Below are 13738 nucleotides of genomic sequence, written 5' to 3' on the forward strand. Positions count from 1 at the left end.
ACCGTTCGACTCGCGACGACTCAGCGCCGCAACATCCGTGTTTTACCCACTGGATAAACGTCATTTTAAATATGTTGTTGTAATGTAAACTATACGACTTTTCTGAGTGTTTACTAATTTATTTTTTTGGTTTAGTGCCAATACCATAACAAATTCAACTGACGCACAATACGGTTTTTGTTTTGTTTTGTTTTAATTGTCTATTTTCATTGCGTATTAGTTTGTTTTTTCGTTTTAAATATGTTAATTTGTTTAGGTGTTGGTGAATTTTAGTTCCGGTACCGTAATGAATGTAACCGGTAGACTCGCCCACGCAACGTTCGAGTTTTATCGACTAGATAAACGTCATTTTAAATATGTTGTAATATAAAGTATACGGCTTTTCTGAATGTTTACTAATTTATTATTTTTTTGTTTAGTGCCAATACCATAACAAATTCAACCGATACCAATCCAGTTTGTTTCGCTTTGATCATAAGTTGTATGTGTATCAATGTTATTTTGAACGTTTACGGATTTATTTTTTTGATTCGGTGTCGTTGCCATTCGAAATACAATGTGAGCGACCGAAGTCACAACGAGTTTCGGGGTTGGATTATCTATCAAATATTGGTTCATTGTGGAGAAGATAAGTTGACCGAATTCTCAAAGTTGCGTCGCCGCCGTAACGCGGCGGGTTTACATCTAGTTTATAGAGTAAAAGAGAAATTTGGTGCCACAAACCTGATATGGGCTCTAGTACTTTCATATATATATATAACATAGTTGTGCAACTTATAGAACTAAATTAGATTTGGTCTGTTGGCTTAGGAGTTGTTGTTAAAAGTTGGTTTTTCTGTTAGTCTCCCTGGTTCGAATCTCTGCTAGAATCAAAACAACTATTTATCATTTATTTTCCCATTCGTCTCATTTTTTCCATTCGTCTCATTATTGGGCCACCAGGCCTGTTTAAAAACATTTTCCGATTATCACAAATTCAAGGTATTAGGCTTATTATAAATCCAACTCCTAAAACGTTTAAGTTTTACCAACCGATTTTTTCTTTTTGTTTTTTTTTCTTTATTCGTAACAAACATTTTGTTTTCTGGTTTACCAAATTCGTTTCGTCTCACCGTCATAATGTCCGGGCCTGACAATGCTCGGGTTTTACCGACTCATCATACAACGTCCAGTACCGACAACACTCGGATTTTAACCACACCCAAGTTTTACCGAACTTTATTTTAGTATCGTTGCCATAACAAATGTAGAGGAAATCGACAAAATTTGCGTTGTCTCACCGCCGAGAAACTCGGATTTTTACCAGCACCCCGGTTTTATTGACTCACAACCACAACTATCGAATATGAGTCAACTCGCCGCTGCAACAATCGAGTTTTACCAACGACCGGGTTTACCGACCGAATAAACATTGTTTTAAATATGTTAACAAAAAAATTATCATATGTTATACGAGTGTCAATGAGTCACTGCCTCAGCGTCCGGGCCCGACTGACGTCACCCCAGTGGCTCACCTCTATTTTTATTTTTTGTTTTCATTTTGTTTTACTTCCATACTATAACGAATGTAGCAATTACCTACTAGATTCGCGTTGCACTCGTTGTTGTCGTACGGGACCAACCACGCCACCCCATTGGCATGCCTCAACTTTTATATTTATTTGTTTTAGTTCCACTACCGTAACAAACGTAGTTAATACTGACTAAATTCGCGTTGACTCGTCATTGCGATACCCGAGTTTTACCGACCGATTTTACCGCGCAACGCGCAGGTAAATCACTAGTTTCCATTAATCATGAAAATACTAATTTTGTTTCTACAATTCTTTTATAACAGCATATCTTACTCTATTTCTAAAGTTGTTAGCACATTTTCTGATAATGATGAGTTTGAACCCGTCTCTTAAAAAGACAGTCTTATCTATTTCTTAGCATCGTTACAAATTTACGCCAAAGGTCATTTAACTTTTATTCTTGTAAACACCTATTTTTTACAATTACCTTTAGTATCACATTACATCTATCATCCACGGTTATTGTGTAAACATGTGCATGAGTTAATTTACCTTCTCTATTGTTAAGCAATTTCTTTCCGAAGAAAACTCATTTATATATTGTCTTGTGAGATTCCACATTCCTCCTATATGAAACAAGTTCTCACTCAATTTGTCGAGTTTTTCCATGTTAGATACACCATTTTAAGCGGTGATATCTCATAGGGGCGACAATTCTTGACACGGACCAAAACTCGACCCAAACTCAACATGAAAAAATATAGGTTATGAGTCGGCTGACACGACCTACTTAAAAATCAGGTCAGGTTCAGGTCGACCTGCATAGAAACTAAGGAGGAATTCAGTTACGTTTATATACATCTGGTTGATATGCAACGAAAATTTAATTTTCCTTTTTCCTTTTATTTTACAAGTAAATTAAATATCTATTTGAATTAATTGAAGTAACATATATATAGTTGAGAGTAAGTGTTAACCTAAAATGATCATCACGTGACGTTATTATGTTATGTGCGACTGAACATAGATCGAAGCTTCATCACATTCAATTGCCTCTAAATATAGTTGCGTGGTAAACTTTCAAAGTTGGTCTTGTCTCCATCATTCATCACTCTCATTTATTAGGAACATGATTTGAGGCCTTTGACGCCAAAGGTCAATTGAGTTGTCAAATGTTAATTATCATACTTGAATATTATTATTTTTTTTTGGATTTGTCCATATGTAAATGACCTTTGGGGATGGGAAAGAGTGGGTCCACCTAGGGGTCCGAACGAGCCAAGCCCGAGCTCAACTATCATTTTGATTCTCGTGAGCTCGAGCTCGGCTCGTTAGTTGTTATTTCAAGCTTTGGCTCGTCTCGGAGCTCGGCATGTTAATTATTTGTTAATAAACTAATATACATATTTAATTATTTGTATATGTTTAGAGAAAAACCAAACGGGCCAAAGCACGACCTTAGTTTGGTTGTGCAGTGTGAAACATATATTTAAGTCCAAAAGAGGTCAAGCTTGAAATACACAAGGCTCGAGCTCGGGATCGATAACTTAACGAGCTTTATTTGATGTTCGGGCTCGGCTTGAGCTTGAAAAAGCTCTGCTCGTTTCGATTTTATATCGATCTGAGCTCAAGTAGTTTGTGCAAGGTCCGAGGAGGGATCGGATCGTTTCACGATCTAATGCACGCAGCCTTACCCTACACTTTATGCATGAGGCTGTTTCTCATGGCTTGAGCCGTGATCAACCTTACCAGTTGTTCCAAAGTCCGCCTTCACGCCCATGAAAACAAAGACAAATATATATTGTCGTTTTTAATTGCATAAGTAATGGTATTGACAAGAAGAGAAATTTGGTTCTTGGAATTATTCTTTCCACAAGGTGGTTTATCTGGTGGTCCCAGAATGAATTGGTTTTTTCTAATGTAGTTAGTAGAAGCAATTTGATTTTCGACTACCTCCTTATTTATTATTTTTCTTGGATTACAAATATAGATAGTAAAAATTGTGTAAGTTGGACAGAGTGGCTTAAAAACTCTCTCCTAGTTATGTAATTTTTTTTTCTAGTTTTTGATAGTTTTCTTTATACATAAAGCCGTTTAAAAAAAACACAATGGTTCATTTTAAATAGAAGCGTTTAATAAGTGGTATCACGGATCAAAAGGATATTTATGAACTATGAAGGGAAAAAATAAAAAAAACAAGTAGGCGATTTGGAAATCAAGAAATGAAAAATTTTTTAAATAAAGAGTTGTTTCAACTTTCAAGGGCGAGCGTAATTAATGAAATAAAAATAAGCTCGTTTCTATGGGTGAAAAACAGGAGTAAACGAGCATCACTAGACTAGGAGAGAATATAAATTTAATCTCTTCAATTTCCCTTTGTAGTTTTTGTTGTTTGTTTGTTACGTCTTTTTTATCGATTGTATTTGTTGGGCCTCTTGCTTCCTGTGAATCACCTGTTTTCTGTTTTTTTTCTTTTAATATATTGGTCTTTAAAAAAAATAAAGTGGTCACAGCTTGATTCGGTTTACATTAATGTAGCCAGGCTAGACCAAGGACGGTTGACCACAAAAGAGCAATGCAGTTTTCAATTTTGGCTACTTAACTTAAGTTAATTTGTGGGCCACACAACTCCATGAGTGATGATATTATAATTTCTTGATTTTATAGTAATTTCCTCGTATGCTTTAAGTTGACTAAGTTAAATTTCTTTTAATTACAATGTAAACAACACATGGCCTAATAGTCTAATACTATACTACTATAGTATAATGGTAGGAATTTAACTTTTGTGGCGGAAAGTGTATTTAAAAAGTCAATAATTAGGAGCTAGATGAGATCAAGTAACTCAGTGACACTAACTACATATTCTTAACAATAATCAATCTTGGTCTTTATCAATTTACAAGTTTATAGGCAACACTACTGGCCAAATGTGGTAACTACTACCTTTAAAGGTTGCCTATTATTAGACCAAATGCTATAAGTTTATTGTATAATCACCTTTTTTTTTTATCAAAAGGCTAATATTATATTAAAAAAACTCAAAGAGGGCAACTTGCAAGTTACAAAAGACCCATACAACCAAGGAAGCAAACTAAATAAAATAAATTACAAAGGAAAGTTAAGAAATTTGAACTTGCACCAATCTTCTCAATCAACGTTTGATCTCCGACCCCTGTTCATTACCCATAAGTACGATATTGCCTTGATATCAATCACCACATTGTCTACCAAAACCGGTTTACCTTTAAATATCTTGTCGTTCCTTGTTATTCAAATCAACCAACATATTACAGCTGAAATAGCTTGAATTATTAAACATTCCTCCTTCGTCCTCCTTAGCTTGATTGGACATTGTAACACAGCTTGAATTATTAGCTTGATCGTATAATCACCTTATGCAACCTTTATATTTAACAATCAATACAAATTTACAACTTTACAGACACAAAGGTGTTCTAATTTGGTATCAAAAGCCACAAAGGTGTTATAATTTGGTATAAAAAACCAGGAGTAAAATCACTACAATATATGGATAGTCGTAAATATAACACATGTTGGAAGAATTGAAGTGTATGTGTTAATGGGTTTATAATCACAAACACGAAAGGGTTAAGCAGGCTAATTGGAATATAAACAAATTACAAGAAATAAAAAACACAATTTCTTAAGCAAACAAACAATGTTACAAATATAAAATCAAGTTTACTTTTAGGGGTAATTGTACTATTATACTACCATTATCTTGATTTACTTCTACGCTTCAAACTTTCATATTATATTTCAAGTTTTAAGAGAATGGTACAAATAAAATCATTTGATGTATCCATTTTAGACTTTGAATTAACTTGACCATCAAGTGTAAATTAATTACATAATGAATATTACTTGTATTATTGTATATAATATATAAAAAAGCAAGTAATGGTGAATCCAAAATTTCTTTTACCCTTTTCATCAATGATTAAGTATATAAACATGAAAAAATCATCAAAGTAATCATCTTGACGAATAAGTTTGACAAGATCGCCTTACTTTTAATTTTATTCTATTATATTTTTTGTATCAATTAATGTTTGATACGTACCCATTGTCACATCATAGTTCAATCCTAACGCAATAGATCCATTCTCATGCGACAGATTCCTCAACATCCTTCTAGACTTGCACCACATACATTCATGCTTGAAATTGCCACAAGAATCTTCACTAACTTTCTAAACATGACAGATTCATGCTCCTGCATCAGGGTCTTTACCAACCTCGAAGTCGTAGTCTCAAGTGAAATTATTGGCAGTGTCAAGTGAAATCTCGGTTTTCTTATAAATCCAGCGTCAATTGGTGCACTGTGATGTGAGGTTGTGCTGTGAAAGTTTCTCGTTGGCTGCGACAATGCCTCAAACAAAAGAACAAATAATATTATTGTTTAAGAAACCGAAAATATTTTGTTAAACTCATTGGTAAAATTGGATCTACCGCAAGTCACTAAAGTTTCGTTACTTGTTTCAGTCTTGCGTTTCAGGTTACATTGGTGATGTAGCATGTCACTTTCCGTTTTTATTAATTTATTTTTAGATAGAAAAAAATGCATACGTGAATGCCTATGTTCAATTTTTAAATTGTTCTATTTAAAATATGTGTCTCAACTAATTCAAATATAAATAAAAACTAATTCAAATATAATGTTTATCGATTAAATGTGTCTCAATTCTCACTTCAGCTAACTAAAATTGTTTCTTAACTAATTTAAATTGCTCTATTTTTTTCACAAAAGTTAATTGCAATTTAATCAACATTTTTAATATTACTTTTTTTATCATTTAAAATGACATGTAATTAGTGCATAAACAGCCACTATTAAAAAAAGGAAAGTGACCTGACACATTATTAATATAACCCGGTAATTGGACAATATTGAAACATATAACGAAACTTGAGTGACCTAATTAAAAAAATTACAAAATTAGTGGCCTGATTAGGACATTTGTAAAAGTTGGTTTCATTTTTGTAAAGTTATTTATTTTTTATTATTATTTATTTATTTTTTAAAAACACTACCATTTGAACTAATAATTATATGAACCCATCCATGACCATGATTGCAACTAAAACACTTTGGAGACTAAAAGGAATCAAACACCACTAACCACTTAATCAGATTGGATTAGGACGGCCAACACACACTTTTGGTGTCCAGTATTATAGTGTACATGAGAGTAGGTGAAGTTTTGACGTTTTGGCATGGGTCACCATCTCACCAACTTCCCACACACCCACCAATGTCACTTTCTTATTTTTTCCTCATAGTTTAGTCTATGGTGTATACGTGTGAACTAAAACGTAGTCTATGCAAAACCATGACAATCATGCATTCATGTTTGGTATGCCACTAATAGCAGAGTTATTGATAGGTTTATAATGATCCTTGTAGAGGAAAATCTTGCCCATCAAAAGCAGGGTAGGGTGGCAAATGTCTCGGGTCTGATCATTCAGGAAAGCCTGTAATGTTTAAAAAATAACCAAAAATCACATATTCATCGCGCAATCACTAATTTATTTAAGCCTGATTCACCCCATAAATCTCTAGTTATCATTTTTAACAATTATTCACTTTTTATATATGAGTCGTCGAACTCATAATTTACCTAAGGGCCCATGCTTTTATTCGTCCCAGTCTAAGAATCATTAACAGTTATCGGAGACAGTCCTAATCAAAAGTATATATATATATATAAACAAAAGTCTGTAAAAGAATGTTAATAAAACAACTTATGAACCTAAAAGTTTATTATGATTCAAAAATGTACTTATTAAAAATATACCCGTATTAAAAATATCATTTTTGGGTTATATTTATTGTGTTTATAGTAAATATTGTAAAATTTCAATTAAAAATTGAGTTGCTTGAATTACAACGGCGTAACATTATAGCCGACAAACGCTATTAAAAAATTATTAAATTGTATGTGTGTGTATAGTATATAATGTATAAATATGTGAAAGTGAGAGCGTGGTAGTAGTCTGAAACCCAAATATCCAAGGACCTCACCCCTCCAAGACTCCAACGCTAGCATGTCCTTCCACCTCTTGTCTAGCTCTTGCCACCTCGTCTGGACCTCAAACATTTTCGGAGATTCTATTTAGCTCTTTCACCGCGCATGAAGATATTGACGAGTGCTTTCGGGTGGGTGAAGATTCGAGGGTCCATATGTGGGAAAATTGAAAGTAGGGGGGCATCCTATTTTATTTTGATATGACGTTTGGTTTTTATGAAACAAAACATTTATCTAGCATGCTTGTATTTAGATATATCATTCTAAATAAAAGTGAAGATAAAAACAAAGGAAAAAAAATAGTATTAATTGTTTGTCATAACGACATTATTATTCTCTTTTAATAAGTATTCAAAAATCGGTATAAGAAAATAACATTAATTGTTTGTCATGATGTATTTACCAAATTGTTTGAATATAATTTGGTAAACAAATTTGTGATAGACATTTAATCCTTTTTAAGTTGTTTACCAAATTCTTTGAATAAGATGTTTCCGCTCTTGTTCAAAAGAAAAATTCTTAGATCGATTTTGAAATATATATTGAAAGAAAATTATATTAGATTATGTATAAAACTGGGGAGTTACATATAAAGTTATGCGTATGTATCTATGCACGTATGTGTGAGTGCATGTATGTGTAACTCTTATAACTTGTTATCGAAGCGACAATTTTGGTTCATCACCAATCGTGTTGTTTAATTGTTGTTATTATGTGATTTTGGTTCTATGTAGCATGATTAAATACAACAAAACTAAGTTTAGATTGTGTTGAGTAAACGATTTCAATTTAATAGGTATATCTTATAAGTAATATTCTAGATTATACAGATGTAATAAGTCATGTTACATATAGGGTCAAATTATTCTATAAAAATGAATAAAGATAAGAAGGATTTATGACTACATAATTTTTTTTCATAAAAATAAAAAAAATTATAATAAAAAACATCATAACTCAAATTTTAAAATAAAAAACAAAAAAGTAAAAAAAATAAACAAAGAATTTCCTCTCGTTTTCCTTGTTCTCGAAAAAAAAAGACACACTGTTGATAAAAAAGATCATTTTGTCTTTTATTTATAATTGTGTTTTTTAATGTGCGTCATTAATTGTGCTTTTTTCTTCATATTGTATTATGTTACTTAACATTGCGTTATATTTTGCTAGGCATTGTGTTATATTTTGCGATCTATTATGTCTTTTTTTATTTATTATTGTGTGTTTTTTTATTTTCGTCGTTGTGTCTTTTCGGGTTTTTTTAGCAAGAATAACGTGAGAAACATTTTAGTTTTTTTAGTTACTTATATTTATATATTAAGTTATGATTCTTTTATTATTTTTTTTGAATTTTTTTAATGGCTTTTTTAAGTCACAAATCCTATATTAATATATATAATATATGTAATAACAATTAATAACATAATATATTTTCTTTTAATATTTTAATACACCAACAATCCAACATTATACTCCAATTTAATATCAAAACAAATATTGATTTTATGATATAATTATTTGGTTACAAAATATTAACCTATTAATTGTATGTAAATTTGTAATGTTATATTGTAATTTTATACACTTATACATATGATTTTATTTAATTGTATGTAAATTTGTAATATAATATTATATTGTAATTTTATTGCAACTTTTATTTATTAGGCCATCTTCTTTAGGCGGGGTTGGTGAGACCTTATAGTATAAATTCCACCCTCACCTTTCATAATTTAATCTCCAACTCAAGACAACTTCACACCAAATTCACACCACCGATCCTAAATAAATCAAACATTTTGTCCAACACATTTCACTTCACCATTTGTCCTTGTTCTTTTAAGGTAAACAACATAATACCTTATGTTATATTTGATGGTTTTATTCTTCATGTTGTCATATTTATCTTACGTTTATATGTAGATCATTAATATGAAGATGGAGGTTAGAGAATCAACGATGGTGAGACCGAACGAGGAGACACCGAAAATTAATCTATGGAACTCGAATGTTGACCTAGTGGTCCCGAATTTTCATACACCTAGTGTGTATTTTTACCGGCCTAATGGTGCTACCAACTTCTTTGACCCGAAGGTGATGAAAGATGCCTTGAGTAAGGCGTTGGTCCCGTTTTACCCGATGGGAGGGCGGTTGAAAAGAGACGAAGATGGTCGAATTGAGATCGATTGTCAAGGACAAGGCGTATTGTTTGTGGAGGCCGAGTCTGATGGTGTGGTGGATGATTTTGGTGACTTTGCGCCCACTTTAGAACTTAGGCAACTTATTCCATCCGTTGATTATTCGCTAGGAATTGAATCCTATCCGTTGCTAGTCTTGCAGGTATTAACCATGGGTCGATTTATATTCATGTATCACACCGGGTGTGTAAGAAACCGAAAAAACTAATCCGGAACCGAAAAAACCGAAAAGTCCAAACCGAAGCGAAACAAAAATCGATGGTTTGATTTTGTTTTTTAAAAACCAAAACGTTGGTTTTTCATATAATAAAAACCGAAAAACGAACCGAACCGAATTCCTAAATTTTTTGTTTTTTTTATATTTTATATTAATTAATTTATAAGAGTTTAATAAACGTGTAACTTAAATATTTTTGGTAAAATGTTTAATAGTCTATTATTTTACGATTAACAAAAAAATTTATACGTAAATAAATTATTTTTTGAAAAACTTTCTTTTGACCTAAAATTTTCAAGATCGATTGGCAAAAACCGAAAAAACTGAAACCGAACCGTAACCGAAAAACCGAAACTGAACGGTTTCAAATACTAAAAAACCGAAGTTTTGGTTTCCGGTTCGTTTTAAACAAAAACCACTCCGAACAACACCACCCACACCACTGTGTTTAATTATTTATTGTTTTATAATATATATTTTGTTCTAAAAGAAATTATCATTTTCTAAAAAGAATTTTATTTTCTCATAAGCTTTCTGGAATACATGTTTACCAATAATTAGAATGACGTCATGCTGACCTCATCGTAACATTTTAATTAATAATAATAATAATAATAATAATAATAATAATAATTAATTAGTCAAACCACTAACCATATATTTGTTGTATGATAATGTAGGTCACATACTTCAAATGTGGTGGGGTGTCACTAGGAGTTGGTATGCAACACCACGCTGCTGACGGGGCATCCGGGTTGCACTTCATCAACACATGGTCCGACATGGCTCGAGGCCTTGACCTAACCATCCCACCCTTTATTGACCGGACCCTTTTACGCGCTAACGACCCTCCCCGGCCCACCTTTGACCACGTCGAGTACCAACCCGCCCCGTCTATGAAAAACACACCCGAAACCTCAACCGATCAACAAGTTCCTGAGACCGCGGTCTCCATTTTTAAGTTAACTCGAGACCAACTCAACGCCCTGAAAGCAAAATCAAAAGAAGCTGGTAACACTATTAGTTATAGCTCGTATGAGATGCTCTCGGGCCATGTGTGGAGGTGTGTGTGTAAAGCTCGTGGCCTGAATGATGATCAGGACACGAAGCTATACATTGCAACTGACGGGCGGGCCCGCCTCCGCCCATCACTCCCACCTGGCTACTTTGGGAACGTGATATTTACCACCACCCCGATCGCAGTAGCTGATGATTTAATATCAAAGCCCACATGGTATGCCGCAGGTAAAATCCACGACGCGTTGGTAAGGATGGACAATGATTATTTAAGATCCGCACTTGATTATTTAGAACTTCAACCTGATCTAAAGGCGTTGGTTCGTGGGGCCCATACTTTTAAGTGCCCGAATCTTGGGATTACTAGTTGGGCTAGACTTCCTATTCATAATGCGGACTTTGGATGGGGCCGGCCCATATTTATGGGGCCGGGAGGGATAGCTTATGAAGGATTGAGTTTTGTGTTACCGAGCCCGATTAATGATGGGAGCATGTCAATTGCGATTTCGCTACAAGCTGAACACATGAAGCTTTTTAGTGGCTTCTTGTATGATATCTAAAATGGTTATTTGAGTTTATAACTTTATATTACTCATTCATAAAACCTTTCCTAGACACATTGTTGTATGTGAGTGGAGGCTGAATAGTTTTTAGTCAGCTTATCGGTTTATTATCTTTACATCATTGTAAGTAAGAATGGTCTTGTATATTATATAACATATATATATTTGACCATCACATTTAAAGTTTCAATCAAACCTTGTTAAGAAAAGATGAAAAAATGGATGCATAATTGAATAATAGCCATGAAATTATAAAATGAAGGGTGGACCAGAACGAGGTTTAAAGTCCAATGGGCTATGTCTTGGTGGGCATGAGCCCCGGGCCCAGTAGGCGGGTACACGATAATATTTGCCCACTTGCTAATAGAGGTGAAAAAAAAACCGAACCTGAAACCGGACCCGATAAAACTACCCAAAACCGGTTGTTTTATACCCGAGGTTTTGATACCCGAAAGCGTACCCGGTAATACATGAAAACCTGAATCGGTTCCATACTCGAACTAGGTTTTACAACTACCCGGAACTGGGTCCTTCAAATACCCGATCTATACCCGATATTACTTGAAAAATACCCAGAAAAATAATCCTAAAAGGTGCAACCCCTTAAAAAATCCAATACATATCCGAAAAATACACGAAAAAAAAGCCAGAAAAAACCTGAAAATATAGTATTTTCAATACCCGGAAATAAAGTATTCAAATACCCGGCTTTATACCCGACCTGACCCCGATACATAGGGTATGCTTTTTAGAGACAATAACGGACCCGAACCCAACCCGGGTATTACCAATACCTGATTTCCCAATACCCGGTCATACCCGAACCCGGTTCCATACCCGAACCCGGTTCCATACCCGAACCCGGGTATTTAAAAAACCTGATTTGTGCACCTCTACTTGCTAGGGGTTTGTAATAACTGACTTAACTACACCGAATAAAAAACAGACAAAACTGAACCTAAACTAATCGATAACCAAAAAGTGTTTATCAATGATTTTTATACCCTTGGTTAACCGAATCACACCAAATAGTTCATATTTTTGTATATTTATTATAACCTTTATACTTTCATTTCATGTTTTTTTACCACCATTTCTTATATTTATGTCTATCTCCGTTCATTTTATGTATTCATGTATTCAATTATCCATTTCATGTATTTATAAGTAAAATTTTTAGTACAAATATGATTTTGGTTATTAACCGAATAGAACCGAAAACCAAAAAGATAAATGGACAAACCGAACCAGTTGAAAAAAAAACAGATTCATTAATTTGGTTGAGGTTATTAATTTGGTTGATAAGTGATAACTGAACCGACCAAGTACCATACACACTACACACCTAACTTGCACTAAGATGCTATACTTTAATTATTGTAAATGGATGCACATGTTTTAATAAGAAACGTATCATGGTAAGCCTTTCTATTATTAAATACGAAAAATCAAATCTATTTAGTGACAAGGGGTTGGTGGAGCCATCTTTATTGAGACTTAAAGCAATCAACTAATGATGGACTAAGGCAGGAACCCTACTTGTGCTAGTGCTCAAGAGAATTTAAATTTAAAGGTTCATATTTATTAATACTCGTTTATTTTAATGTATGGATGCCAGGGATAGAGGTAAGTACATGTTCCTTTATTTAAGTTGTTTTATGGGTGGATATCATTAGTCGTATTTAAAGTTAATCACTTTGAAAATACTTTGATCGATATTGGTTCAGTTTGTTACAAACCGGTTCTAAATTGGCTCTCGGTATACGAATGAGGTCTATGAATTAGAAACCATAATTGCAGCAACTTCAATTTCGATTGTAAAAAGCATCGGATCTCAATTTTACGATTGCGATGTACGACCTTTTATATTCGATTTCCACTTCCCACTTCCCGCTTTTCATTCTTTAACCTAACCGTCGATCAATATTTAATGTAGGTGCACAAACAAATTTTTTTTCTCTTTTCTTTTTTTCCCCTTTAACCGGTTCCAGTTTAGTTAACAAAGTCAAAAACTAGTCAGGTGGGAACCACTTCCAGGTATGGCGGATTTTGACCGGTTTAGCAGGGTTTTTATCGGTTTTTGGCTGGTTCACGTCTGAGTTTTGACCGCGTGTAGATGGATCCAGTTCCGGTTCAGTTTCAGGCCCATGTACGTTTTCTCTAAGAAAATGAAACCTAG

At 33.6% G+C, this 13738-nt stretch overlaps 1 protein-coding gene across 1 annotated transcript; it reads left to right on the forward strand.

Moving 5' to 3' along the window:
* Positions 1 to 9319: 9319 nt before the first annotated feature.
* Positions 9320 to 11669, forward strand: LOC143548597 (shikimate O-hydroxycinnamoyltransferase-like). The gene is made up of 3 exons (XM_077039715.1): positions 9320 to 9408; positions 9488 to 9904; positions 10660 to 11669. The coding sequence occupies exons 2-3, from the start codon at positions 9497 to 9499 to the stop codon at positions 11554 to 11556; spliced, it is 1305 nt and encodes a 434-aa protein (XP_076895830.1). The 5' UTR covers positions 9320 to 9408; positions 9488 to 9496; the 3' UTR covers positions 11557 to 11669.
* The last annotated feature ends 2069 nt before the right edge of the window (positions 11670 to 13738 follow it).

The sequence above is a fragment of the Bidens hawaiensis genome, unplaced genomic scaffold (genome assembly GCF_021521415.1).
Source record: "Bidens hawaiensis isolate Kalapana, Puna unplaced genomic scaffold, B.hawaiensis_p1.1 tig00015201_1, whole genome shotgun sequence".
Lineage (NCBI taxonomy): Eukaryota > Viridiplantae > Streptophyta > Magnoliopsida > Asterales > Asteraceae > Bidens > Bidens hawaiensis.